This window comes from Eutrigla gurnardus (genome assembly GCF_963514095.1).
Source record: "Eutrigla gurnardus genome assembly, chromosome: 6".
Lineage (NCBI taxonomy): Eukaryota > Metazoa > Chordata > Actinopteri > Perciformes > Triglidae > Eutrigla > Eutrigla gurnardus.
In genome coordinates, this window is record NC_139920.1 from 8,276,494 (window position 1) to 8,304,203 (window position 27,710).

The window sequence follows — 27,710 nt, forward strand, 5'->3', positions numbered from 1 at the left end:
TGTAAATAGTTCTAACCTGACACGTTAGACCTCCATAGTCACACATTTGAGGCTCAGTTCATGTACCCCTACCTTTATTTCTGTGGGCCCCCCAATATATTGTCTCACATTAGCCCCTCCCCTTTTTGTCATTGTGCTTAATGGGAGAGGAGCTTAAGTTTGAGGGCAATACTGTAATTGATATGGATTTGAATTGTATTTTGTCATTCACCTTTCGTCAGAATAAACGCCTCGAAGACATCCTGGTCGAGGTCATCTTTATCCAAAGAGATCGCTAGCCACACCGGTTACACATACATATCACGCTTCTTGGATTTTCCACTGAACAGGAAAGGAGCAGGAAATATTTAGCCTTGCTAAACTTCACCTTGCGTCCTGTATCTGTCTCTGTTTGAGTCTTCGTTCATCCCAGAACTGTTGGGTGAAGTGGTTCACATTCTGTAGGAGGAGTCTGTAGGAATTTCAAACCAAGCAGATGATATCTGTGTTTACAGCTTGTTTCTGCTGTTCCAAATTGGCAAAAAAATAAATAAATAATGCTGCTTTAATGCAATTAACTTTACCCAAGTTGACATTTCTTTTTTATACACTTTAAATCAATTGCGATAGTTTCCACTGATGAAACTTACAGCAAAGAAACAGCCAAAGCAAACCTGCAAGTAAAGAATCAAAACTAACTTAATATGATTAAATCAGTAATTCCTCATAAAGTTATAATCTTCAAGATTTGGGTTTCTCTAAGACATTTACCGTTTTAATTAAGTATGTAAAGCTTGCTAAGTGTCATGGATGTCTGGGCAAGACGCCATGTCTGTTGCTGTTTCACACACTTCATCTAGTGGGATAACAGCTGCATGGCTCAGTCTGTCTGCATTTACTTGTATTTGTCACACTTTTGTGAACAGAACTGTGTGTTGCAGATGTCCAGTTGTCAGCGGAACAGCGGATCCATTTTAGATATTTTAGGAGAACTGGAACAGGAAAGCAGGGCTGCACGGTGGTGTAGTGTGTAGCAAAGTCACCCCACAGCAAGAGTCCCAGGTTTGATTCCCGGGTTGGGTTCCTTCTATGTGGAGTTTGCATGTTCTCCCCGTGTAAGCGTGGGTTCTCTCCGGGTTCTCCGGCTTCCTCCCACAGTCCAAAGACATGCAGGATGGGGATAGGTTCATTGATGACTCTAAATGTCCCGTAGGTGTGAATGTGAGTGTGAATGGTTGTCTGTCTCTACATGTCGGCCCTGTGATAGACTGGCGTCCTGTCCAGGGTGAACCCTGCCTTCGCCCAATGATAGCTGGGATCGGCTCCAGCCCGCCGAGACCCTGAATACAGGATAAGGGTTAGACGATGGATGGATGGAACAGGGAAGCAGCAGCAACAGTGAGCTGCTAGATGAAGAGCTGTAAGCTGCAACACAAGTTTGTGATAATATCACTCATTCACTGCGGTGGTCATCACTCGGTTTATTGTTCAGCATACATTCTGATTTAGTGTGGACATGTTAGGGTATAACTCCCTGAAGAAAAACTGTGCTTAGGATTCTGCATGAAAATTCTGCGTATTTTATACCACCATCAAAGGAAGAGAGAAGCCTATATTATCTCGTCTCTGACGCGATCACTCGATAGCAAACGGGTGATTCAAAACAAGGCACAGCGACACACGGTAAACATAAAAAATAAAGAGGAAATTCCAACACTGTATGCACTGTAAAAATACACAATGGATGGTAAAACTAAACTGACAAATGTGCCCCCGTGCTCCAGTGAATCTCTACGGGGCTGAATGGCACGGGAATGAGCTTTTAACAGACACACTGGGGGAGGAAGAAAGGAGTCCCATAGCGAATGAGTTGAATTACCATATCACTGAGGAGCAAACACAAAGCTCCGTGAGAGCAGCGGGGGCTCCGTCATCCAGTGAAGAGCGATGTTGAAACGCAGATATTTCTGAGTATTCAGACACCACACACTGGTAATAAGCAGAGGGGGAGATCACACAGTTGTTAAAACCTCATACAGAACATCCTGAGAAACCAGGCTTCAATGTAGCACGGAAGCAAGCCTGAATATGGAAAAATCTTTGGTCAATCCTTGAAGAATTTGAATGAACTCTCTGTAAACAAACGCACCAACGTGCATTCAAGACTTATAAGTCTTAGCAAACAATTGGAACGACAATAAAACTATTACAGAAATACAGAAGAGTTAGAAGCCAATGTTTCCTCGAGCCATGCAGTATCCCAGTTTGTTCTGGTTCCCGAGGAAAGACATGAGGCCCACGTAAGCCTCGATGAGGAGATCCTGTTTCAGCACCAGGACACCGTTGGCCTTCCCAGGAACCGGCTTCATGGCATGGGCTTTATCTGCCCCATCCTTGAGCTGCTCACGGAAGTTCTGGATCTGCCGATGTTGACAAGAAGGTGGGAGAAGTTCAGAAAACACATTCATTTCCTGTTTAGAGCTCCTGCCCCAAACATCAGCACCAGCACCAGCATTGTAGAACCATAGAACTGCGTTGGCGGTCGTGTGATGTTTTAAATAAGGTCGTTGGAAATACTACACCTAGCACACCAAAACAACAATAGCAGGTGAACTGAGAGTTGTTTCTTTAGCTAGTCGTGCACATTAGCACGACTCCTCAAGCGCAAGTGAAGTCTCTTCTTAAGGCATTTCAGCTGTGGTTCCCTTTTCAGAACTGCCGCTTGGGTTTTTAGTATTAAAGTCAGTGTTTTCTTTGGCCTGCTTCTTATGGTAGTTCCAATAAATATTATCCAGTTATTTGTTGGTAAATGTATTATGCAGTTTGGACTACTACCTGTAAAGTCACCTGACAAAGATTCCTGATCAACACTGTAGACCACAATTCACAGCATAATAAGAAAAAAGTAGAGGTCGGGGGTCAAACCTAAAGGAAGTGTTTACTGGTGGCGATAATGATAAATGGTTACAATAAGAATATTTTACCCAACAAGTAACGTTCCACATTGTCATATAACTATAACGACTTGGATTACATTGCAGTCTTACAGAAAATATTTTTTCCCAGGTCTTTGAACAGCTGTTTGAGTCTGTCAGCTTCAGTTCAGTCAACATCTGGGTGCAGTCACTGAAGTATGTAGAGATCCACCCTCTCTCTTTCTCTGCACGATAGCAGAAACAGCATGTTTACTCTCACTACATAGCACACTCATTCCTTTTTCTTCCTCATGCTGAGTTGCCTGCTATAAATGTTCACAAACATCAGTGTTGAAAAAAATACCTGTATAAGTTTTGCAAAAACATCATACCTTTCTGTTTTGGTTATGAAACACAAATTGTACATTTTGCCATGTTTTAATCCAAACCTAAAAGTAAAAAAAGTAGTTTGAGTCCAGGTTCTCAATATGTTTACTTGATATCACTGATGTCATGTCTGTATGACTACACAATATATCTCACCACATTTTTGAAGTTTTACACTCCAGAGTCCTGCAGCTGTTCCATAGCTTCTGTTTCATGTGCTCAGATGTTTTTAGATAAGTGACTCTCAAACTTGTGCCAACTTTTGCTGGAAGCTGTTGAAGTCTGTGGATTGTGCTGAGAAACCAGAATAATGGCCCTGGAGAGAAATGTTGTTTTTTATGTGATGGTACGAGCACCAAAAGTGAAATTCCTTTCACCTTCAGTGGTTTGGGGTTGAGGCAGAATTCTCAGATATCTCGAAACGCCGGCAAATAAAGCCACACAACTATTTGTATGGCCTTAAACAATCCCGTGCTGGTATCATTTATTGATGAACTTACATTGCAGAGAGTAGTGAATGAGTCAGTGACGTTCCTCACAGGGTGGCTGGTGAAGGTGATGCAGGGGAGGTCATCGGCGAAGGGGTTCCACCTGGAGGTAAAGGAGGGTTCTCTCAGCCGGTCCCAGAAGACTCGCACCCCCTCCCCCTCTCTCCTAAACATACAGAGTACACAGAGGAACACCAATGACAAAGCGTGTCTCTCTGACAGTGACACACTTGACAAAACTTCGGATTTAACATTTATGTTGTCACCAGATCAATAACATTACTCACTGCTTTCTACAAACAAATATTGACAGTTACTCACAAAGAAACTCAATATAAATGCTGTCTTTGCTTCTGGCCACATCCAGAATAGCGACAACTTATAGGCTAACTCAGTGATGTTGATAGGGGGACTGGAGCTACCCTTAATTGTACCCAAATATATATCTATATATATTTTTAAAAAGATCTATATTTTATTACTTATTTAGAGAATAATAAACTGATGAAAGGGTAGGATTATAGCATCATAGTCTGTATAAAGAAACAATATGCTTTAGAAAGAAGCATTTCTGTAAAGCCTATTTATCTTTTAGTTTTTTATTTATTTTTTATTTTTTACAGACACTGTATCCTCATTTTGCTGGAATAAATACATACAAAATACAGTTATTGGGGTAAAGATTAGATTTATGTTGTCAGATTTCACTGTAACCCTTTAAAATCTGTCTGGTTTATTCTACTGTATACTTTATGACAGGATAATTACAAAATCACATTTTGATTGAACCAATCTAAGTACAGTAATTGGTGTAATTAAATAAGTAAATAGACCTGCCGTTTATCTAACGGAGAAAGGAATTGGATACGGTATCACTTTAAGACACATTTACATAATCATGGCCTGTTCTAAGCATGCAGCTTTAATGTGTCTAAAAGTTAACATCACAGTAACTCTTGTTCAACAGAAGAGAATGGAAGAAGGCAATGTCTGTTGCTTTAAACTTGTTACCAGCTTGACTTCTTCACTGGTTGTTGTGTAGTTTTAATACAGTACTAAAAAGATGCAACGCAAAGATTTTGTATGCTTCTCCTGGGGCTAAGCCCCCCCATCTTTAAATCCTTGTGACGTCCCTGGGCTCATATATAAAGGACCATTATTATTTCCACTCAACTTATCACATGCACATGTAGGAAAAGAAATGCTAAACAGTGCTAAGAAAAGCACTATATAAATTCAGGTCCATTTACTATCTAGTATTACCATCCAACAAACCACAAGCGGTTATCATCCGACTGACACTGGACAGTTTCTCAGTGGTTGAACAATGGCTGACAACAACATAAATGAAGAAGCAAATAATAAAATCAATATAAAGCCTGTGATGACAAAAGAAAGCAGGGCCTATTTTATTGTAAACAATATTTTGTAATAAATAAAAACAATTTAAATTGGAAGGTATAACTTCTTATTGCTACACTAGATTTATGAAACCACCGTTTTATTAAATTAAAATAGCTCACTTCAGAGTCATCAGCGGCCCTTAGCTGTGATATAATCACAACATACCTCGACCTGACGGGAGCTTCTGCTGAAATATAAATCACTGCTCATCAGATAAAAGATTGTTGGATGTGCTAGAGATATGATTTGTTCAATATTCATTTACTGGAGATCATTTGTGGTCAGGGACCTTCGGTCTGCGTAGTAATGCTACGTGAACATGATTCTGTCAGTCTGAAAAGAATATCTAGGGGTCATATTCGTCCACATTTGATGCAGGTTTTTAATTTTCTGTCCTGCCCACACACCACCTTCACACAAACACTGAGATGCCTCTCAATTTTTCCTCATTTCCTCAAGCATCGTGCTATTGTTGGAACATTTGTGCAATTTGTTATGTTATGCCTGCTGCACGCTCACTGAAACACTGAGAATATAATATTTTGGAAGGTCTGACACCAAACCCACAAATCTGCCTTTGAAACCGTCCAAACTTGTGGGTTGTCTTTATTATTTATATTATATAGTAATATATTAGTCTTTAATAATGATATTGTAGACAGATTTCAAGAGGCAAAACAATTTAACACATCATTTTTGTGCAGTCAGGGCTCATAAAGTAGCTTGTTATGGCAACCAAACCATCTTTTGTGATTCTGTCAACCACATAAACTGTGGAATATAAAACTGTGCATATGCACCTGCTGCTTTGCATCATTAACAAGAAAGAAGATAAAGAAATCAGGGTGCGGGCAATTTCCCAACAGCGTGCTGGTTTCCTTAACGATCTGTCAAACTGAGGTGCACATTTACTACATACTTTGTTCAAGAGCACTTCCTGCCAAACAATTAAACACCTGAGGCTAAACAACAGTGGTGTAGGTGTTGATATGTCACGGTCCCAGCGAGGTGCTGCATTAAAATGCAATCATTTAGCCCCGCATACACAAGTACTTTCCAAATGACAATGCTGCTGCTGTTGAATATTTTGTGCCTCCTCTGGAGAAAATGTTGTGCCAGAAGGAGAAGAGGGAGGAAAGGAAAAAGAAAACTTAGTAGAAAAGCAAAGCCCAGGCTGAAAGATTGTAAAAGTGAAGGAGGACGGGGGGGTTTTGTCCACACTGCCCTTTGTAAGAGCACTCAGCTACTGCTGCAGTATGCATTGGGATATAAAAACGTTTTGGCAAATCCCACAGGTAAGCTATCATGAAGAGATGGAGCTGACACAAAGAGAGGGCTTTGGAAGTCTTCACCTTGTTTACGCGGCAGAGCTGGGATTTGGACTTCAATACAGTTCCAAAAACTCTGAAACAGTGAAAGCAGGCTATATTTTTTCATGTCATTCTTATGTCATTTACACAAAATATGTGTAAAGAGAAATGTCTACCCCAAGAAAGAGGCCAAACCACAGACTGTATATGTAGTGGACTTTTGTTCTCATGCCTTGAGTTCTGCAATTTAGCCGTCGCCATCCTGGAATTTAAGCCAGTGAAGGAAGTGACCATGTTTGGACTGCCCTAAAGCATAACCTACTTTATGGTCTCTGTGTCTCTAAATAGACCATAATTTACTAAATGAACGTCATGCTGGAATGAAGAAGACTTTAAACTAGAAATTGAGACCATAAACGCATGTTTCCAATTTTTCCTGAGATAATAAATCAAGTGAGAATTAGGATCATTTTCTCATAAACATAAAATTCAAGTTTAAGCCACTTCAGCATTGGCTTTACTTTACAGAACCAGAGGTTGCCATGTGGGCCAAACTGAGGGAATCCACCCTCGACTGACGTTCCCTATAGAGTTCCTCTTAATCCACAGTGTTTATATAAAATCACACATGCATAAGAGAAACAATGTATTTTGATCTTAAGGGCGAGTGACGGAAAAAATTCCTCCTCTGTATTTCAAGCGCTTGGGACTCATAAGTCAACACGCAAGATAAATATCAAGTCCGGCTCCAGTTGTCATGGCAAGTGTCCCACATCGTCTCAGAGTGAACAAACAAATCTGGTCAGATTGCTCAATAGAGCCTGCAGGTTTGTCAGCCATCCATATGTGTATCCATCCAACATGTGAAAGGACTAAAGAGAGAGGGACAAGGGTGGAGTGAAGCCAAAGAGAACAAATAATGCTATTTTGCAATAATATTAAAGCCTTGAAAATACATTTACATTATTCATGATAAAGCTGCTCAAGCAACCTCCGAAGCCTAAAACATACAGCCGTGTTACTGTGGATGTCATGATGCAAAAGCTGTGATATCATAGCTGCAGGCTGTTGGCAAAGATATTTCCACCTTGAAAAGCAGAGTCCACAAACTGAAAACCGCTCCGAGGTGAATGAATTTAGAGCAGCATGTCCAATACATTATACGCCTATTGTTGAAAATTCAACTCTGTATTTAATATTTTGCAATTCATGCCGTGGTCTTATTTATGAAAGTGCAGTTGAGGTGAATTACTGGGAAACCGTCACTTGTCAAACTTGTGCTGGAACCATATGACCGTATAGAAGAAGTGGACATGGTCACCTTTTGGTTTGTGGACTACGGTTTTGAAGCCCAGAGTTCGGCATTTCAGCCGTCAGTTTGTCTTGCCTCGGAAGTCTTCAATTTGTTCATGTGGCAGAGCTGGCCAACCCTAGTTATGTCATTCACAAGTTTCTGAAGGAGACAATATTTGTGTAAACAAATTCCCCAAAACTGACTGACAAACACCACAAGAAAGAGGCCAAACCACAGACTGTAAACAAGAAGTGGACTATTGTTGTGAAGTCTCGAGTTTGTCACTTTGCCCATCGCCATCTTGGATTTTTTGCAACCGGTGAAGGGAGTGACCATATTTGGACTGTGGAGGAGCGACGGGTGGATCCATCTGGCTTTTGTTAACAAAGTTAGCCTCATAATTAAGGTACATTTTACAGCTCAGTGTAGAAGTCGTCTTAGCAGCTAGTATTGATAGTGACCGTGGGGATGGTAGTGAGGCCGTGGAGGCGACCTATTTTAGTTTCATTTTCTGAGCAGATAACTGTGCAGTAATCAAGATGAGACAAAATCTTGGTATGTATAACCTGTAAGGTGGAGTTTGTAGGAAGACGTAGAATAAATAATCCTCTTCCCTTTTGCTTTTTTTATGTGACTACACCAGCAACGTCCCCCCAAGGGCGACCCCTAAAAGTTCAGCCCCACTGACTCACCAACAATAGACTGTTTGTGTCATTTGATTTGTGAGTGAAATCAACAGCGTCAGGGTAATTGCTGGTCTGTGTGCACATCCCTCTGACTTGCTCCAGGTTTCAGCATTTAATTTAAAGCTCTGAGTGAATGATCATGTGATGAAGTACATTATGCTGATGAATGGTGTCATAAATAGCTCCTATATACTGACTGCCCTCTGCTGCCTGCATGTGTAGGTGCCGTCGGAGACACTGCAGAACGAGAGGAAGATGATTGGGTCTAAACCAGGTCTAAAAGAACTAGAAGCCTGACTCAAACTACAGATTTTGATCTGTATATGAAAACAACTGCGAGAACGATAAATAAGTGTTCTTGAGTCAGCATAACAATGGACAATGTTAGGAAGTTAATGCAACTTTTTGAAGTAGTTGAAGGCGGGGGCTAAATAAGGTCCTCTGAAGCATTATTCAGAGAAAAAGAAAACTGATCAGATGAGAAACAGGGGATCGCTGGGATTATTTAAAACTTCCATATATACAGTATATATTCCCTACAATAGTTGAAGCAGCCTCCAGTGGGGTTTCTTTAAATCTCCACACCCAACTCTTTCAGACAGGAATAAAAAAAATAGATGATGTGCTGGCTAATTAGTTTGTCTAGACAGTTTGGAGAGGAGGCACTTAAAACACAGTCTATCCCCACAGATGCAGAATATACTGTGCTTTTTCATCCTGATGAAAACAAAATCATCAGGTCTAAAAATACTCACAGTCCCTTAACAATATCTATTGGCATATTCGATGAATTAAGGAGGCTGATTGAGCAAGGACAAGATGACTGACGCCAAATACCACTCGATGTACACAGAGGTGGTGTTCTTTGATCTGAAGCTGGTGGCCTGGGATCACGGGGGTCAAATGTTCATCACAGTGCTTTTGGTCTCAATTCAAGATTCAATTATAATAGAAAATATTATCCAAGCCAGGTTGTACAGGTTAGCACAAAAACATCCAAAAACTGTAAAGATCTGTCAAACCTGTCATGTCTAAAGTTTGATTTCATGCCATTTTAAGATCAAATGTTATCAGCAATGACACAAAAAAAAGGATCTACAGAATATGGGATGCGTCGTGTTATATTCAACAACTCAATGTGACCAAAAACGTCCCGACTTTTCTGACACTGGTGGTGTCAACTTTCCTGCAGCTCATACAGTATTTCCAGCTTTTCAGCAACACTGATTCACAATCGCAGTTGGAGAATCATCCAAGTCCAGATCAAAGATGAAGAAATGTGATGTGGCGTGCTCCTGCCTTCAACCAACTCTACCAAGGGGCCACACTGACATCAAGTGGTCAGATGACAACTGTCAGCTGGCAGATCAGGCGGCAGATATCTGGTATTCTCACATTGTTAAATGTGAAAACAATGAATCATAAACCAGCAACCTTGTAAAAAAGTCTTCAAAATAACAGGAATTACAATGCGTGTAAACCGTTTAAATGCAGCAACAACTTGCTCAAAATGTACATACTTTCCAGTATATAAACATAGAGTTGAGTAAAATCCGCCCCATTGTCTCTGACACCTGAGCCAGTGATTTGAGACGTATCAGCCAGATATATGATGCTAGTATTGGTGCATCCCTCTTAAATAAAGTGTAACAGCAGCTGAATAATCTTCACAGCCTGACTTTTCGTACTTTTCTCTCACATTGATTTTGTGATGTGGAAACAAAGTTTCATCTACTATTACAGCAGCGGGAAGGATTCATTTTCATACATACATGAACTTTCCTGTAGATCAATTTCTTCCAAAAATGAGATGGAATGACCTAGACGAACAAAAGCAAGCACATCCTGAGGGAGAGACAGCGAAGAAGAAGAAGAAGAAGAAGAAGAAGAGGGAGGAAGAGGGAGGACGATGAAGATGAAGACAGAGAGAGGAAACGTTTGAGGGTCGAGTTTTTCTCATTTGAATCCGTCTCTTTACTGTTGGACTCCCGGGTGGCTTTCACGAGCGCTTAATGTATAATTTAACGTAATGTGCAGAGATAAAGCCTCCAATAAAGGCTGCGTTCTCTAAGCTCTTCACAGCGCATTACGTTTTATTCATCAAATTAGTTTTAGTTGGTTTGGTATCCCCTGAGCCGTCTTTAAAAGGTTTGGATGAAAGGACTACATTAATTTTACCACTAATCAGTTAAGCGACAGCTCCAAGTGACAGCTTTGCACTCCTTACCCCTGAAAAACTCGGCACACTCGTCTCGCTGCCGTGCCCGTTTCAGGCCGCTCCGCGTGTCCCCGGTTGCCCCGCGCCATCGCGTATCCCCTTCACAGCACAGCTTTGTGATGCTGCCCTCAGCATCGTGTCACCGCTCCCACTGACAACTCCGATCACTGTCAATACTTTTATGTAAATCATGCATACTTCGTGCACTATTTCACCCTTTGTAATTCCGAAGAAGCTGCATGTTACATTCTTCATTACATCTTCTAAATGTTCACAAGGCTCGAGAATATAATATATATATATATATATATATATATATATATATATATATATACCTGATATGAGACGTGACTTTAGAATAAGTTATGAAATGATGACATACAAGCTGGAGTGGCCCATTTTGTGTTAGAGCTTAACGGTTAATCATGTGCTAAAAAGGGAATTTTTTTTCACAGGGAATTTTACTTTTGTGAAGCAAATTAAAGCACAGCACAGATAAGTAGGGCTAATATTTGTAATTCTCCAAGTAGGGTTTTTATTTTTTCAGTAGCAACGAAACACACCAAAGATCAATTTAAAAGTAGACTTTAGGGTTTTTAGAACACAATGCTGCTTTGTACACTGTTCAAATATCATCGAACGTGTCTCTATTACATTAACGTGTCAGAAGTTCCCCGGTTATCATTTCCCACCACACAAGCCCTCTGGGGGTTAAAGCTGCAGGTTTTGTGGAGAGAAGGTATACGTTTACCATGGAAGGGCTGATCAAGGGCTAATGAGAGGACTTACCGAAGCAGGGAGGCTTGTGGGAAGCTGAATGTGCCGTGGGAGATGCGGTCTATAATGTTCAGTGGGATCCTCTGGATTTGCTCACAGATGAACATGACAAAGTCGTACTTGAAGACCAGGAGAGAGTTTTCTGTGAGGAGAACAAGACGCTCTTTTTCATTGTTCCAGTGATCCACCCTGAAACAACCAGAGAGAGAGAGAGGATGTTACACCGGCAGTGAAAATCATTTCACAGTGTCTATATTTGAATCTTGAAACAATCTTTAACAAAGTTGCTTTGTTTTCAACAGAGTGAATAATCACACAATACACGACATTTCTGGGCAAACAATGAGGGAAGGTAAGCAGAGCATGACTGGAAAGTCACCGACACCAAGAGCTTCTCTGGGAGATACGTTCCTACATGTGACACGTCTGATCACTTTAACCTCTTTATGCCTTTATGTCTGCAGCATGTTAGAAGCATAAGCACCTGTATACACTTACTTGCCAGTGTATTCAAAACAATGCCTCTATGACTACTGTCAAAACAATGTGTCTGACAGACAAATATCATTTTGTTTATTCATCATATGAATCAGAGGGGTCGCAATAGGATTAAAACGACACTACACATTTAAAGGGAATCTCTCTTCTTGCCTTCTTGTCAAGAGTTTGAAACACGAGACGAAAAATACCAGGAACTGCTCCTTGTGATGCCTTGAGAGGTCGGGAGTTTTCCCCCTAGAGCGTAGGAGGTGTGGGTGCTGGGAATGAAGACAGTGAAGCGTCTTCTCTTCACAGGACAACTTAAATCCAAACAACTCTAGCCTGCTAACTTTAACATAACCAAAGCCCTGTTCCTCATCACTTCTCTCTGCCTGTTTATTTCCTTTTAGCTGCGCCTCACCGGGTTGATCAGCTGATATGGTACAAAAGACTGTGCCTTTTGTAGTCTTTTCCAGGATGCCGCGATAGGTTGTAGTCCTTCTTGTGTCCACCAGGAGGGAATGTGTCTCCCCTCTTTGATGCTCTTGACATGACATCATCTAAGGACCTCAGATCATCTTGTGACTCTTTGTTGGGAATATTGTAGAGAGGTATTTTTTGGTTTGGGCCCGGGTTTGAATCCAGGCTCGGGTTCCTTCTGTGTGGAGCGTGAGGTTCTCCCCGTGCCAGCGTGGGTTCTCTCTGGGTTCTCTATTTTTCACTTGCCTCTCTACCATGAGAGTGAGCTAGAGAGCTTTTTCCAATTCACTCATATGACAACATTCACGATTATCCCAATAATAGAAATTCACCACGATCAACTTGTAATTATTATATACTTATTATATTTATTTATGTTTATATATCGCCCCATCTCCTTTTAACAGGCTGTCTGACGACCTCATATAGGAATGATCCATCATTTCATGTTCACATTTTCCCACCACCGCAATGATTCAACTGTTCAACTGTCAAATACTGGTGATCACCCCTATAGGTCAGTATTTTGCAAGTGGTTATTTGAATTTAGTACAAAAACCCCAGCAGTTCAATTATTATCTCTAAAGCTTCACAATTTTGCAAACTGCCGTTGGCAAAGGTCATTCAATTTGTATGTAAGCATTTCTAAGTTTTTATCAGTTATGATAAACACCTACAAACCAATAAACTAAAGTCTGCTTTCTCTTCTGGCCTCAAAGTACATTCAAGAATGTCTGTCTTATTAATTTAAATCACAAAAAGCAGAATTTCATACGCACTCTCTCTCTCTCTCTCTCTCTCTCTCTCTCTCTCTCTCTCTCTCTCTCTCCCTCGCTTCACGCAACTAATTCATGGTGTCATGGTTTCTCTTTCTATGGCCCGTTGAGCCGGGTTCATGTGGCCAACTCCGAATGAAACACTCGATTGCTGCTGGCAGCCGTGGGCCAAAGAAGACAGTTCACTGAACAGCCATGGCATCATGGGAAAGGTGTGGGTGAAGAGCTATGACTGCGCTAATGAAATGAGTTAGCCTAACCTTGACTGGGCACGGCACTCAGGACGGTACAGAGGTGTTACAGAGATGCACATCAGACTGTGGGTGGTCTGACAAGCTGCTGGCACTTGGCTTGAATAAACAACACACAGGGATGTGCTACACTGAACTAACTGACTACTGGCTCTACTGTAGCTTCTTATTTAGTGAAGACAGACAGTACAGACGTCAGAGTGGTGTCGATCTACTCATCTAACTCTGAACAAGAAAGTGATTAAGGGTTTACCTTGTTTAAGTATTCCAATTTCAATGGATTAGATCATCTTCCTGTATTAATGTTACCTTATCTTCACTTTTAATAATCAACTGTTTTAACATAGGCTAAATAAAACCACCTACTCAATTCGTAAGTAACAAACAATGCATAAACAAAGGGGAAATACATCATTAAATAATCAAGAACCAAAACAATAAAAACAAAAGAGGAACAGCCAACGTACTAAATGTAGATGCATTGACATCATCTTGCTCTTTTGAATGCTAGAGACAATCCTCAGCAAAGCCAGATTTGAGATTTTAGAAATTTCTCATGCTTGTCTGACATTAGTCACAGTCCTCCCTCAGGGGGAAATTATGCGGCAGTGTCACTGAATTACCATACAATGCACTCTCTATGTTGCAAGAAATCCTACAGCGACTGGGGACCAAATGTGGGACAAACGTTAACGTGTGTTGGACAGAGCTGCATAAACGGGATGTATTATTAATCCTCACAAGGCCTTTAAATGTTTCCTGAAAGCTTCTGGAAGTGCACTAGGTAAATGTCACTGTAACGTCATTTCGCTCTGCGTCGGAGGCAGATATAGTTCACATCATGATATTCTTGCAGTTGGGGTCGATGAGAACATTGATATTAAACTTTACTTATGAAGATGTTTCTATCTGACCATACTGAGGCAACATGGGCTTGAACTGTATCATGTGTACAACTTAGGACAAGGTACAACTATCTCCCTATGGGCAGCAGGTTATTTGCAGTTATGCAAAACATATCCTGAAAGAAAACACTATTACTTCTGTGTACGTGTTGTAGAAGTCACAGATACACCAGCTACGCCGTCCTGTCTGAAGCTGTATTCACTGTGAATAGCAAGACACATATTGCCTGCTCTACTACAGCAGTATGCCAACGATTGGTAAAAAGACTGAAGTCATGGTTAGTTAAGTCTCTGCTTTGTACTCATAGTTTTGTTAATTCTCTGTATGAAATATAACATACTATCCTAGAGTTCTGAGAGGCCACAGACCTCTACAATATGTTTTGCCTCCATTACTGAATCAGTCACCAGTGACAACACAAGGAGATTCCAACACGGAAATTTGCGCTTGAGATGAAACATAAAAAAAAAATTGCCTCATTCACGTCAGTCACACTATCTCAGTTGCATCATTCACGCCAAGAAATCCACGGCGCAAAATTGCGTCTTGTGATGTCTTTGCATTGAGATTATATGTAATGTGTTGCATGAATAATTTGTGTTGTGTTGTGACGCACCTTACGGCTGAGCTCAGCCGCCCTACAGAAGAAGATAATTCGGCCCCTTGTATCAGCGATCTGATCTTTTGGTCACTACCCGAAGCCCATGGCTTGAGGTGAGACAAGTTAGATTGACTGGTAAATCATGATCTTTGACTTCCAGTCCAGCTCCATCTTCACCACTAAGGTCCATTAGAATGCCTGCATCACTGCTGACACTGCACCAAACCTCTTGTCCATATTGGGCTCATTTTTAATCCTCATTCTAGAAGAAGATCCAGAGATACTTGAATTCCCTCACTTGGGGAAGCGCCTCACTCCCAACCCGGAGAGTTACATCCACTGTTTTCAGGCAGAAAACCACGGCTTCAGACCGGGAGGTACTGACTCTCATCCCAAACTCATCACACTTGACTGCAAACCGCCTGAGTGCTGCTGAAGGTCTGATGGAGCCAAAAGAACCACATCATCTGCAAAGAGCAGAGACGCAATTCTGAGGTCCCCAAACCGGACATTCTCCTCCCTCCAGCTACGCCTTGAGATCCTGTCCATAAAAATCACAAACAGGTTACAAACCTGGCAGAGGCCTCTGCAAACTCCATAATGGGCTGGAGTCCAGGGCCTGTACAGGTGCTTGGTTCCAGAACTAGTGCTATGGGTGAGCCAAACAATAGGTATTTGATACCACTCCTTCTTCCACACCAGCTCTGGTTCCAGCTCCTTCTTTCCCGTCCCTAAAGCCAGTCTGCAGTGGGGTCGGCACACCAAGCTCCATACCTTTGCCCGCCACCTGGCCAACAATATAACAAAGTAATGCCTTTCCCTGTCAGTGTTGGTCCACAGGTTGAATGCTCCATGTAGATTTTTCAGGCTATGCCTCACAGCTGTCCCCTCCAAGGTTTGGCTCCGGACGGGGGCCCCGGTCTTCCAAAACTTCCTTTTGGCTGATTCACATAGGGTCAGTGAATCCCTTTTTATTTGGCCCCTCCCCTGGGACCACTTTGCCTTGTGAGACTACCAGGAGTGTTTAGCCCCAACAACACAGCTCCCAGGGTCACTGGGGCACAGAAACCCCTCCACCACGTTGACTTGGTGATTTATCGGGGGGTAATAACACATTTTAAGATAGATTTGGATTTTAAGTATAATTTAAAGATTGACAGGATATGACATGTAGAGCTGAAAACATTGGTTGATTGATATAAAATGGTCAATGAGTCGGATAATCATGTGTGTATGACTTTTTTAAAGCAACAATACCAAAAACTCACTCTGCCATCAGCCAAATGCTTTTAACGTTGCCATCTACTTCTTCATCCACCACAGCTTCAACGTCTTTGATGGCCTGATTCAGAGTGCCAGGCTGAGGAGACAGAAATGCACGGCTGTCACTTTCTAATTTTCCATTGTGACAATGACAATGTGAGACAGAAAGCTTAAGGGGTAATCTTTAAGGCAGATGCACAGCTGGGACTGGTACTCCAACAAAATGTCAGCGTGTCTGTGTGTCAAACAAAATGACAATAAACAAAAACATGAAGCCTCTGCATGAAAGTGACAAATGGCAAATGAAGAAATCAGAGCGTGCAGCTTCCATGTATAATTCTTAGTATCTCAGGTATTTGAAGACACAAGAGAAAGCTTCAGTACATTTTACACTACACCTCTGTAAATGCAATCCACACGTCATTTCTATGACATGCTATTCTATCCTTCCATGTTTTATTATTTGGCAAGTTTAAAGGAGTGGGAGTTCATACTGAGGGCTTCTGACAGTCTTACTTAAGTCTGGTGCTGAGCCAGCCTGGCCCAATCCAGGCCTGCAATAAACACCACAGTATTCTCTGTGACACTGTGTCATAGAAGGGTTGATTTACTGGATTTGTGACATATATATATATATATATATATATAATGTGGTAAAAGTCGATTTTTACTTGATTGAGTACTTAATGTGCCCTTTGAAATCCCTTAGATCACGCCACCTTTGAAACGCGGGGCTTGACTCTGGTTTTATCACGGGCACCGTCGCAATCTTTCTTTTTATCAACACTTGTTGACCTGATAATACAAGCATTTATAAAAATTTGTTGAACAGAACAGATGCGGTGCTTAAATGATTAATTCAACATGTTTGTGCATCAGGTTATATTTGTTTATGAGGCTAGCGTTTTTTCAGTGGTATCTGGTGGGGCTGTGTGAAAGTAGGAGTATGAGTACATGAGTACAGAATCGGACCTATGTTGAAATTTTGAATAAAAATCATATGATGAATAACAAATGCAAAAATGTAAAACAAAAAACAATTGTAAAGAATCTTGCGCTATTCCCCAAAGTAATTTAATTATATATATATATATATATATATATATATATATATATATATATATATATATATATATATGTGTGTGTGTGTGTGTGTGTGTGTGTGTGTGTGCATTAGTCGTAAACTGCTAAACAAAAAACTTCACACTCATCTCTACGCTGCCCTGGTCCATGGCAATACAGCTGCTATGACACAGTTGATCACACACTCAGGTTGCATCTATTCATGGTCACGGTCACCTACACCGTGGTTCATAGGAGAAAGATGTTACCGTTTAGCAAACAACTGCCTGTGGGCCCCACTAAAAGGGACCCAAACAGCCGTAGTTACAAAGTATTACTAATGTAACTAATTGTACCCAAAGCACTTTGGGCCTCATGCCTATCAGTGATGGGCGAGCCGAAATATGCAGGTGCCCATGGGCACCCGCAGTTACGAGTCAAACAAAAGTATTTTTAAAGATATTCAGGTAATTTGCAGGCGGGTCAGTTGAAAAAAATTTACGTAATAAGTAATAAATTATTTTCTAAAACATCATTGGTTGAATGACTAAATGTGAGAAGATGCAGCGCGTGCTGACCACACATACCTGCCTAAGTGGAGAGCAGACATGGAGTCGGTGTGGGAAAGTGGGTCGGATATCATTTTGTCTTATTCATTTTTGCGGTTCCAGTCGCGGTCTGGTTGAATGACAGCATGGCGAGTTCAGGTCATTCATGGGAACTGTGTACTTCTACTTCGGAGGAAAACATTGTTGTACTACGTTTGCCTGACAGAGGTGGCCATGAAAAAGCAATGGCTGACTTCTGGTTAACTATATATCACTAACTTGTTATGTTTGCTTTAAGTCTAAGTTTCATACGGTGTTCAATATGAATATGAACTCACCTGCTCCCGCCTTCTCAAATATCACACTGGCGAGTGCATGTTCATGTGTATGCTTAAATGGCTGTCGACAGTAGTAAACATAAAAGCCAGAGGGAATACTTGCATAATGTGTTTGTTTGTAATGACTCACTAGTGGTCATAGTGTGGGAAACTGTGATTTGAGGTGGAGATTGCAAAGTGTGTTACATAACTGGAATTGTTCTTCATCTATGTTTGATATCCATCAAGATGAACGGACTTTATTCTGGTCCAAACATTAAAATAGACAGTCAGTCGGTGAGAGAATGGACACTGATGTATCCTGAAATGTAAGACATACGTCGCTTTTGAGGAACTATTGCAAATAAAGCTAACTGTTGCTGAAAAGGAACATCACGCTGTATTCACCGACTGCTGTTTACAACTTTTTCCAGCTGGTTCCCGCAACTGTTGATCTGAGAGCATAATTTTGTTCTTGAACCAGGCCTGATGTTGAGTTTAATCAACACTTCTCTGACAGCCTACACTTCTCTGACACCACTTCTCTGACACCACTTATCTGACAGCCTAATTTAGCCTCCCAAGAATTTTTGATTGAAGTTGTTGTTGCAACGTGAATGATTTGAGTGTTGGAGGAAGGGAAATACCTGCATTAAAATGTTTACGGTGTGAAGCTGTTTACAAAGTAAGCTTCATAAATCAAGGCTTTACGGCTATGAGTTAAAGTAATCTTAGTATCTAAGTGCATTGTAATGCCATGGTAGCCTTATGTCAATCATAATGTAGCCCCGCCCTAAAGCGTCCACTGCTTTCTGGTCTATTTGACTGTAAATGGACGATCATTTATTAAATGAACATCATGCTGGGTTGCAGGAGACTTGAGGACCTCTCCTGGGGTCCGTTTCACAAAGCAGGTTTAGTGATAACCTTGAGTTAGTTAACCCTGAGATGAGGGAAACTCTGGTTTTTCGGTTTCACAAAGCCAGTTCAGCATAAATCTGAGTCAGTTACCCGGGTAACATACTCCGTGAACCTAACCTGCTCGCTAGCAGGTTTGCTTCAACAAACCCTGAGTTTCTCCCTACATGTCTCCGCCTTTTTCCGGAATCTGAACCAACTCTGAAAAAAATGTGCCGTCCTTTCATCGTCAACCTAATCGATATGGAAATAAAAGTGATTCTTGCAGCTTTGCATCGGGAGAGAATTTTGATTGCCTTTCCTTCCAATCACATTAGATATTATCTAAACAATATTCTCTGACATTTTCAACATTTCATATCGCGGACATAATCCGCAACCAGATTCTTTGCGGAGCTAGCGTTTTTGCGAACGGTAGATTAATGAAATGTTTAAGTACATTTCTGTGTTGACATACCTGCTTATATTTACTGTTTAATATGTGAAATATGATTAAAATCATATGCCTTAGTCAATTTATTTACGCAATATTCTTATGCTTAATTTTCAACTGAAGCCACTTTCTTTCTGTGCCTGGGGGGATTACACCCAATGAAAAAGATAATTCATTCAGTGCACTACTTTGTGAACTACGGGAGTTGAACCCCAATCCCCTGTAACGTGGGCGGCGTTGCTAACCATTACACCACAGTGTCGCTCTGCAAGGCTGAAAATAAAGAGTTATTACCTTTAGATCAATAGACTGTTTCATTCAGTTATACACATTACATCGGGCCGTAATTGTCTGCCACGCCCACTATCGCTACTTTGCTGCAGTTACGTTGCTCCGCTTTCTCAGGATATGCTCATTTTCTACATAAACACTCAGTAATATCTAATAACGCTCTCCCAGCTGCCATGGTGAATCGTAGTATCGGAGCTCCATTGATGATGGCTTTGTAGAGTCGGCAGGCACGCGCGTAACTCAGAGTTTACATACTCAGAGTTGACTGAACTAATTCAAAACCGCTGTTCTGAAACCGAAAACTCAGAGTTGCCCATCTCAGAGTTGGTCAACTCAGAGTTCAGGGTTAGGTTCAGAGTTTGTTGAACCTGCTTTGTGAAACGGCCCCCTGGACTCTGATATAGTTCCATGCAATCAGGCTTCTGTTTACAGCCAGAGGAGTCGCCCCCTGATGGCCAGCAGAGAGAATGCAGTTTAAAGCTACGGGCTAATGCCAAGCTAATATGTATATTTGATGTGCATGGCCCATTACACATTAAATAAATAAAATATGAATAACTGGTAACTACAGCTGTATACTGTAGCAGAAGTAAAGCTACTAAAAGTATAATGGCAAGTAAAAGTAGGCCTACCTCAGTAGTATCTTAAGTAGGCTAACGCTTTCCACACAATTGTCAAGCAATTCTAATAACCCAGAAGTGATATAAAATATCTAAAACGGGTATAAAATTGTTCTGTTTCATCGACCAATATTACATCAGTGGAAATGTTAAAGTCTTTACCCTCAACACGAAGAACCTCCTGGCCTGAAACTGGTCCACTCCGCTGGTGATGACACTCCGCCGGCGGCGGGCCGGTTCGACCCCCGCCGGCGGATTCTCGGTGCTCTCCGTGCTGGCAGCAGGGTAAGGGTCCTCCGGGCCGCCGGGAGACGAGCCGGGCTGCTGCTGCTGCTGCTCACTTATCGGCACTGCTTTCTCCGCAACTTCTGTCATCATGATGGTGCTTCACAACACAAGTTTCAGGATAAACAACACTCAGATATGAAGAAAACCGCTTCACTCACACATACTCGGCATCGAGTCCCTTATGGGGCGCGTCTACGACGAGTTCCCGTCCAGTAGTTGGTACTTCCTCAGTATCGAAACTTAAGTCGCCACACACGTCGACTCCCTAAATCACTTTGAGTCAACATTTCAAGGTGATGGTGGTGAAGATGATTTTACTTACCGGGGATTAACGACGTCTCAGGTGGCTCGGAGGGCGCAGCAGGCTGAGGTAGAGACGCAGCACAGGTGCATAACTTCCTGGTCCAGGTGTAACGCTTGTTTTAGAAACGGGCGTTGGTTCATCCCAGCAGGCTGGCATCCCATGACTCTGACTTTGGCCTACGTGCTTCACATACTGGTCTGAAACCGGTTACAATCTGGCCTGAATCAAAATGATCCCTGTACAAGGTGCTCATCAGACTGATTATGAAAGACTCCACCTGCTCCTATGACTGGATTTACCTGTTTGACATACCTTTATGCTTTGTTTGTCTGTTTGAGGGATGTTGATTAAACTCAACTTTATTTACAGTTTCAACACCATTTGTTACAGTTCAAGTGCAGCCATTGTGTGTGTGTGTGTGTGTGTGGGGGGGGGGGGTCACCACCAAGTATAAACCTCATTGTGTTTACGTTTTTTGTGTACGTTTAGTATGTCCACATACATTAAGCCATAAGTCTGTTTCTGCCTTTTTGCTACAATATATAAGACATTAATGAAATTAATGCTATTATTGGTTGGAATTGTTTTCCTGAAAGAATTACATTTTGGATTTTAATATAAAACTACCCATTTATGGACGGCACCAAATCAAAGGCAGGCAGACGAAGCAACTTGCTTATTCCAGATAGTTTAAGACAGTTATGTTTCTCAGGAGATGTGAGAGCGAATAAGTAATTCTCACAAGTTCGCCACAGCATCTTTATAAGACAATAGTATGTCTTCCAGCTCGTGTAATAAAAGCATTATGTTTTGACCAGGAAAACAACAGTAATAGCATAAGTAAAAGCCAAAGTCTGTCACGCTGATGCTTTTATTTGTTTTTTTAGTGGTCAGAACTAAATGTTAGTACATGGAAACGGTCATGTAGAAGGATCCGTCATCAGACCATGAAATCACTAAACTGACTGAAGTGTAAAGGATCTGGGCAAACCGGTTACACCGCTGTGTGAGATCTCATCAGAAAGCTGAGTTACTTCTGTCAACTAACTCACCACATTCAAATCTGTTCCTCTCGTGATGCCATAGTCGTTTACATATTGTATGTTAGTGACCTATACCCTGATGAACACACGCAACATTTTTCACCTATATTTGTTTGTCAATGTTGTTTTTTCACTCCATAATAAAGTATACATTGTGGAACCGTATAAGTGTACTAAAAACACAAATCTCCCATTTAAAAACCGAAAATATCAAACTGAATGCTTCACTTTCTACAGTAAAGTTGAATCTAATCTAATAATTTGTTCATGTAGTCTATTTCCGTCACTGTTCTGTCAGGATCAAGATTGAAAAATAACCACTTAGACTGCTGCCTAGATTAACTTTACAGATTTGTTCAACACTATATTGATACCATTCATGAAAGGTTTAGCTCGATTGGATTTCCTCTCTCAAGCTTACGCTCCTGTCTGAACATCTTTTCCTTAAATACCGGTGAATGGCATTCGCGATTCGACTGGACAATAACGCCATCAAGCAGTTGTGGGATGAACCAGATCATTGAAAGCGAATACGATTTTTCCCCCCACAAATCCTTGAATAGCATCACCATTTAAACATCAGTCTGCATGCAAGCTAATGTATTCTGACATAGCGTACTCTAAAGCTCCTCATTCTCAATCACAACTCCGTCAGGGAGCGCTTCCAGAGCCTTGTCAGAAGTTTAAAACCAATCCAGTTGTAATCTGCAGCCGTCAAAGAAATATGGACAGAATTCTAAAGGCGTTCTTTCTGCATGGTTGCTTAGCTACGCCCACGGGCTGCAAGCTGAGATTCATGCTCTTTAGTGTTGTGTGAATGGCCACTGGCTTTAAGTCCAGGTCTCATTTCGTTTTTTTTTTTTTTCTTTGTTTTTTGGTCTGCAGTCAAGTTATTACTTATAATCAATCTGGAGCTCATTTGATTCATTGATGCAAGCACAGAGCAAGAAGCAGGAATTTCTTCAAAATCTCCATGAAATCTGTAAATCTCCCTGCTGTTCTTCCTTTATTTGATTCTGTGATGACAGCCAACTAAAGACCAAGACATAATTGAATCGCAGACCTGGTGGTAGTTTCATGGAAATATCTCAAATATCGCAGCATGACAGCAGCGTAACAAAGGATCTCTGCTGCTTTACGTAAAGCAGTGAACTTAGAAACCCTTTGCCTGGTGATGCATCGCATTATTCGGAGAAGCAAGGATAAGAATAATCCATATTGTTGTATCTAGGCCAAGTAAATCAACACTGCATAACTGGAAATGCTCACTCTTGCCAAGCTGTTAGCGTTTCGAATGGTACTGTATCTTCTTGCGTTTGCACTTCAGTCTCTCCGTGCAGATTTCCGGTGCTCTCCAAAGACATGTGTTTATCACCATGAATTAATAATAGGTTAAATAATACATGTCATATTTCTGGTGGATGTTTGAGATGAAGCAGCGCTGCATGTAGTGACTAAGATGAGGACGAGTGCAGCATGTGTTCTTCTTTGTACAGTTAATGCTCAGCAGTAACTTACTATTATCTTTTATATTTAGACTGTTTTGTGTATTTGCTGTTGTAGCCTGTTGTTATGTCATGTATGCACCATAATAAAAAAGTACAACGCCTTTCCCCATAAGCCTCCAAATGCCCTATTGACACTTTACTAAAGCTGCTACAACAACTATACTATACAACTATTTTTATACAAACAATGGATGAAATGACTATGTGTACGATGAAATTAGTGATGATCCCACAGAAAATGATCACCCGTCTCTGAAGTTCCCCTTATTTTAGTATCTTTCAGCTCATTGTTTTGGCAGCCCAGTCGTCAGAAAATATGATGTTTTGTATGTGAAAACCACGCGATACGTTGAATGTAAACGCTTCTGAACCAAAAGCACATTTCATAAACAGCCACTCCATTTACTACATAATTTGCTTGATGCATCACTCATTGTAATATGCGTTAAATAACTTCCATATTAAAAATGTATTTTAAATAAATCCGTGGTTTGCAGAAACACAGTGGTCCACACAATCTTACAGTTTGGGTTCACTCTCTTAGCATGAGATGCAGCTGCTCTGAGCAACAACAAAACAAGCCACTAAATCACACTATAGCTGCTGAATATAGGCTGACAGATATTTCCCTCACTGGTGGAGAACTAAAACAGAGCTAGGAGAAAGTGAATATAGGATTTACATTTGTCAGGTAGACAGCAATTGGACTTAATGTGATGTTTAAGTTGGTCTGGATCCAATTGATGTGTAAAAAGGCAACTTTTTGACAAGTTAAATCAACGGCTTGTTTCCACTGCTCTCAAGTGGGGAACAACAAAAGCTAAGTTAAGCATAAAGAATATAGGGGTATTTCCCAAAATGTCAAACTACTCCTTTAAGATGTGAAGATGCTGTATCGTGTTTGTTGTTGTTTGCTTGTATGTTTTTGCTGTAAAGCGTCTTTGTGTTCGGAAAAGCACTATACAAATTAAATGTATTTTATTTATTATTAGCTTTTATTTTTATGTGTATTTGCTTCCTTTAAAAAATTAAAATAAATTCCTATATTATTTTACATTTTAAATATGTAATTTAAAATTGTGTGTACTAAAATAACTTATTTTGTTCTGTCTGCTGGCATACCTTTTTGTATATAATTCGAAAATTAAATGAGAATTTTTTTTTTTTTTAAACACAGAGGAAGACATTTTCCATGCCTATCATCAGTTCTTTATGTTGGACATGATGTACACTTGTGGAAACCAACGTGAGTTGAATCTGGGCCAGTGCATCCTCTGTGAGCTGACATCAGTTGACTTTACAGCTCAAACATTCACACAAACATGTCCAGGGGCATCCGCCCTTCATCTCCAATGCTCTTGGTGGATGGAAGTAATTCAATTATGTCCCAGCACGTTTGTGTTTGTTTATCCATATCTCAGCAAAGCCTGATTGAACTCTCCTGAGATATCACACGGGATCAGCAGATGTTGCTTGGACCTCTACGACCCCGTAAGTTCCACAGTCATGATCCGTGTGTGTGTAGAGGCTTGCTGAGGCGTAGCAACACTGGCAGCTTCTTACTCCCCTCCTTAGCCTGTGAGTAATGCTCAGACCAGAGCGCGGGGGCTGGGCCACAAGGGTTCATTAACTCAGCTGAAGCCTGATGAGCTGGAAAACTCCTAACCTTCAATGTTCTGGGCCAGGAAAAGCTCCGCAGAGGACTTGAATTTTGCCCAGCATGGCAAATGGCTTGACTCTACGTGAAGGTCTTGACCATTTACTACCACAGAATAGAAAAACAATCCGATTGTTGCCAGAGTGTCTGTATGAGTTCTATGATTATTGCAAAGCTTACATGACAGCAAGATAATATATACTGTCCAACTGTGAAGGGGAAATGTCTCCTTAGGTCAAATGGATCCATCTTGGGTCCAGCTTCAGTCATTCTCACAGTTTCAACATGAAGTTAACTTCTGCATGTCAAATTCAACTACTCTTAATTCTCTCAGACAGTAATGTGCATCTCGGGACCAGTGTACATTGTCTGGAGTTGACAATGATGCGGCGTGGGAGAGCTGCACATACTGACCGTGAGCTGACCACAGTGTTTACTGTCCAGAGGCTCCACTTCCAGATGACTGCAGACAACCGTTTCACTTGACCTTGGTCGCGATGTCCAGCAGGCCCAGACCTGACCTGTCAGGTTCGGTTCACAGGGCCCTTATAGGTCAATGATGGAGAGTTTCAGGAGACTCTGCTTGGCGCCTGGTGAGCCTGCAAGTGATAGCACACATGTAAATCAGTGTGACATGTGGCTGTCATTTCTCAAAGATAAAAGGTTCAATGACCCAAACGTCTTGGTCCTAGACAAAGTTTCACATGGATGACTTGAGGTTCCCATTTGGGGTTAAGAGATGGTAAAAATACAGCTGAGTGCAAAGTTGTGGTAAAAATGTTTCAAAAGCAGCCACGAAAATAACAGTGTATTTTAAAAGTTTGTTTTTTATTTAAAGGAACATTATGGGAGCCCCCCCTTCCTGTGTCCCTCATGTACGGTATATACGGTAGTCAACAATGAGAGACAAACTATTTTTTGATTTTGTTTTAACCTCCTAAGACCTGAGCTCTTTTTTGGTATGCATTTTTAATTTTTCTTTGCTATTTGGTCTTATTGGGACCTGATACGTATAAAAACTAAGCACCATCTTTTGACATTATTTCGTTTTCACGGATGTGGACATCGGGCCCCATTAAGCAGAATTAAGTAGTATGGTATAGACAACCCAAAAATGTGATGCCCACGCATGTGGATGCCAAGTCTTAAGAGGTTAATTGTACCGTGGATTAGCCTACATAAATGATGTTTGTCAATTTAAAAGCTAATTTTCAATTCCAGAAAGTCTCAGTTTGTTGTAGTATAATTTAGTTTATAGTGAACTACATCTCTCATCTCACACAATGTATGTCACCAACACGGCTGTTAGCTTGTCTTGCTAGCTAGCTAGCTAGCTAAAATAGCTACGTTCCATCACTAATGTAACGTTATCTCACCTGATGTGTTTTATTCAGCGACTCTTTTTAAAGGCCGGGAAGAGAAAGAAGTAGCGAGACGTGTTGTTAGTGTGAGTACCATTATCCTGGTACCGAACACACAGTCAGACATCGAAGCTTCAGAGAGACGACACCAAACACACTTTTGGCTGTAAAGTCTTCATAATTACAGTCTTATACTCAACAGTTACATGAAAAAATGATACTTTCATGTTGTGTAGAATTATCTTTTAAATTGACAAACTTCATAAGTAATTCATGTCACAATTCACACAGAATCAAAACAAATATTTGTCTCTTGGCGTTGACCACGTAGACGCATGTTGGTCCACGGGAACCACCAGCACAACAGAAGCTCACAAATAAACATATAATATCTCATTGCCTAATAAGAACACTGGGCGATGTGTAATGTTAGGTTCACATAACCTTTTGACAATTATAACTAGCAGCCAAGTCAGAAACTCTGTTGTTGTAATTCCGAGTTATAGATATTGTGAATTTAACAGAATAAATAATAGCTATACAGTATCTGTTTGTACAGTATCTTGCTTGTTTAATTTAAGAAACCATTTAAATTCCCTTCCACGTCAAGGGAATGGCTGGTTTTCCCGTTCTTCCTATTCTGTGCTAAAATGCAGCTTTAGGCTGGTAGATTTTAAAACTTTGGAGGGAGCAGGCTTGTTGTTTCTCCCTGCTCTCTACCTTTAAGTTTAAGTCAAGCTGAAATGAAAAATGAACCCTTTTAGATCACATCCCCCATTGTGCACCTATTTAACAAAAAAAAACGCAAAAAATGTAAACCCATTAGTCAATCGACAACTACAACTTGTGAATTATCAATTAAAATATGTCTGCTGTTACAGCTTGACTTTAAAATAAGCTACGCTCCCGGTTCAAGCCTAAACCTTAATGAACAGACATGTTCTAACATGGTCCAACTCTCAGTCAGAAAGCAAATAAGATTGTTTCCCAAAGTGTTGAACGGTTTCTTTCAAAAAGTCTCTAAAACTGAAGCTTTTCCAATCAGAATCAGTTAAATGTCCCAAATAGGACTTAGGTGGCTGCAAACCTGGATTACCAATCAGCATCTACAGTCCGTGTCAGTCCGTGTGTGTGTGTGTGTGTGT

The 27,710-nt window shown here is 40.9% G+C and overlaps 1 protein-coding gene across 1 annotated transcript; it reads right to left on the reverse strand.

Moving 5' to 3' along the window:
• Positions 1-1,440: 1,440 nt before the first annotated feature.
• On the reverse strand, positions 1,441-21,211 carry tprg1 (tumor protein p63 regulated 1). The gene is made up of 6 exons (XM_084010955.1): positions 21,015-21,211; positions 20,567-20,789; positions 16,221-16,312; positions 11,471-11,647; positions 3,782-3,935; positions 1,441-2,399 (listed from the first exon to the last, which is right to left on the reverse strand). The coding sequence occupies exons 2-6, from the start codon at positions 20,780-20,782 to the stop codon at positions 2,205-2,207; spliced, it is 834 nt and encodes a 277-aa protein (XP_083867081.1). The 5' UTR covers positions 20,783-20,789; positions 21,015-21,211; the 3' UTR covers positions 1,441-2,204.
• Between the last annotated feature and the right edge of the window lie 6,499 nt (positions 21,212-27,710).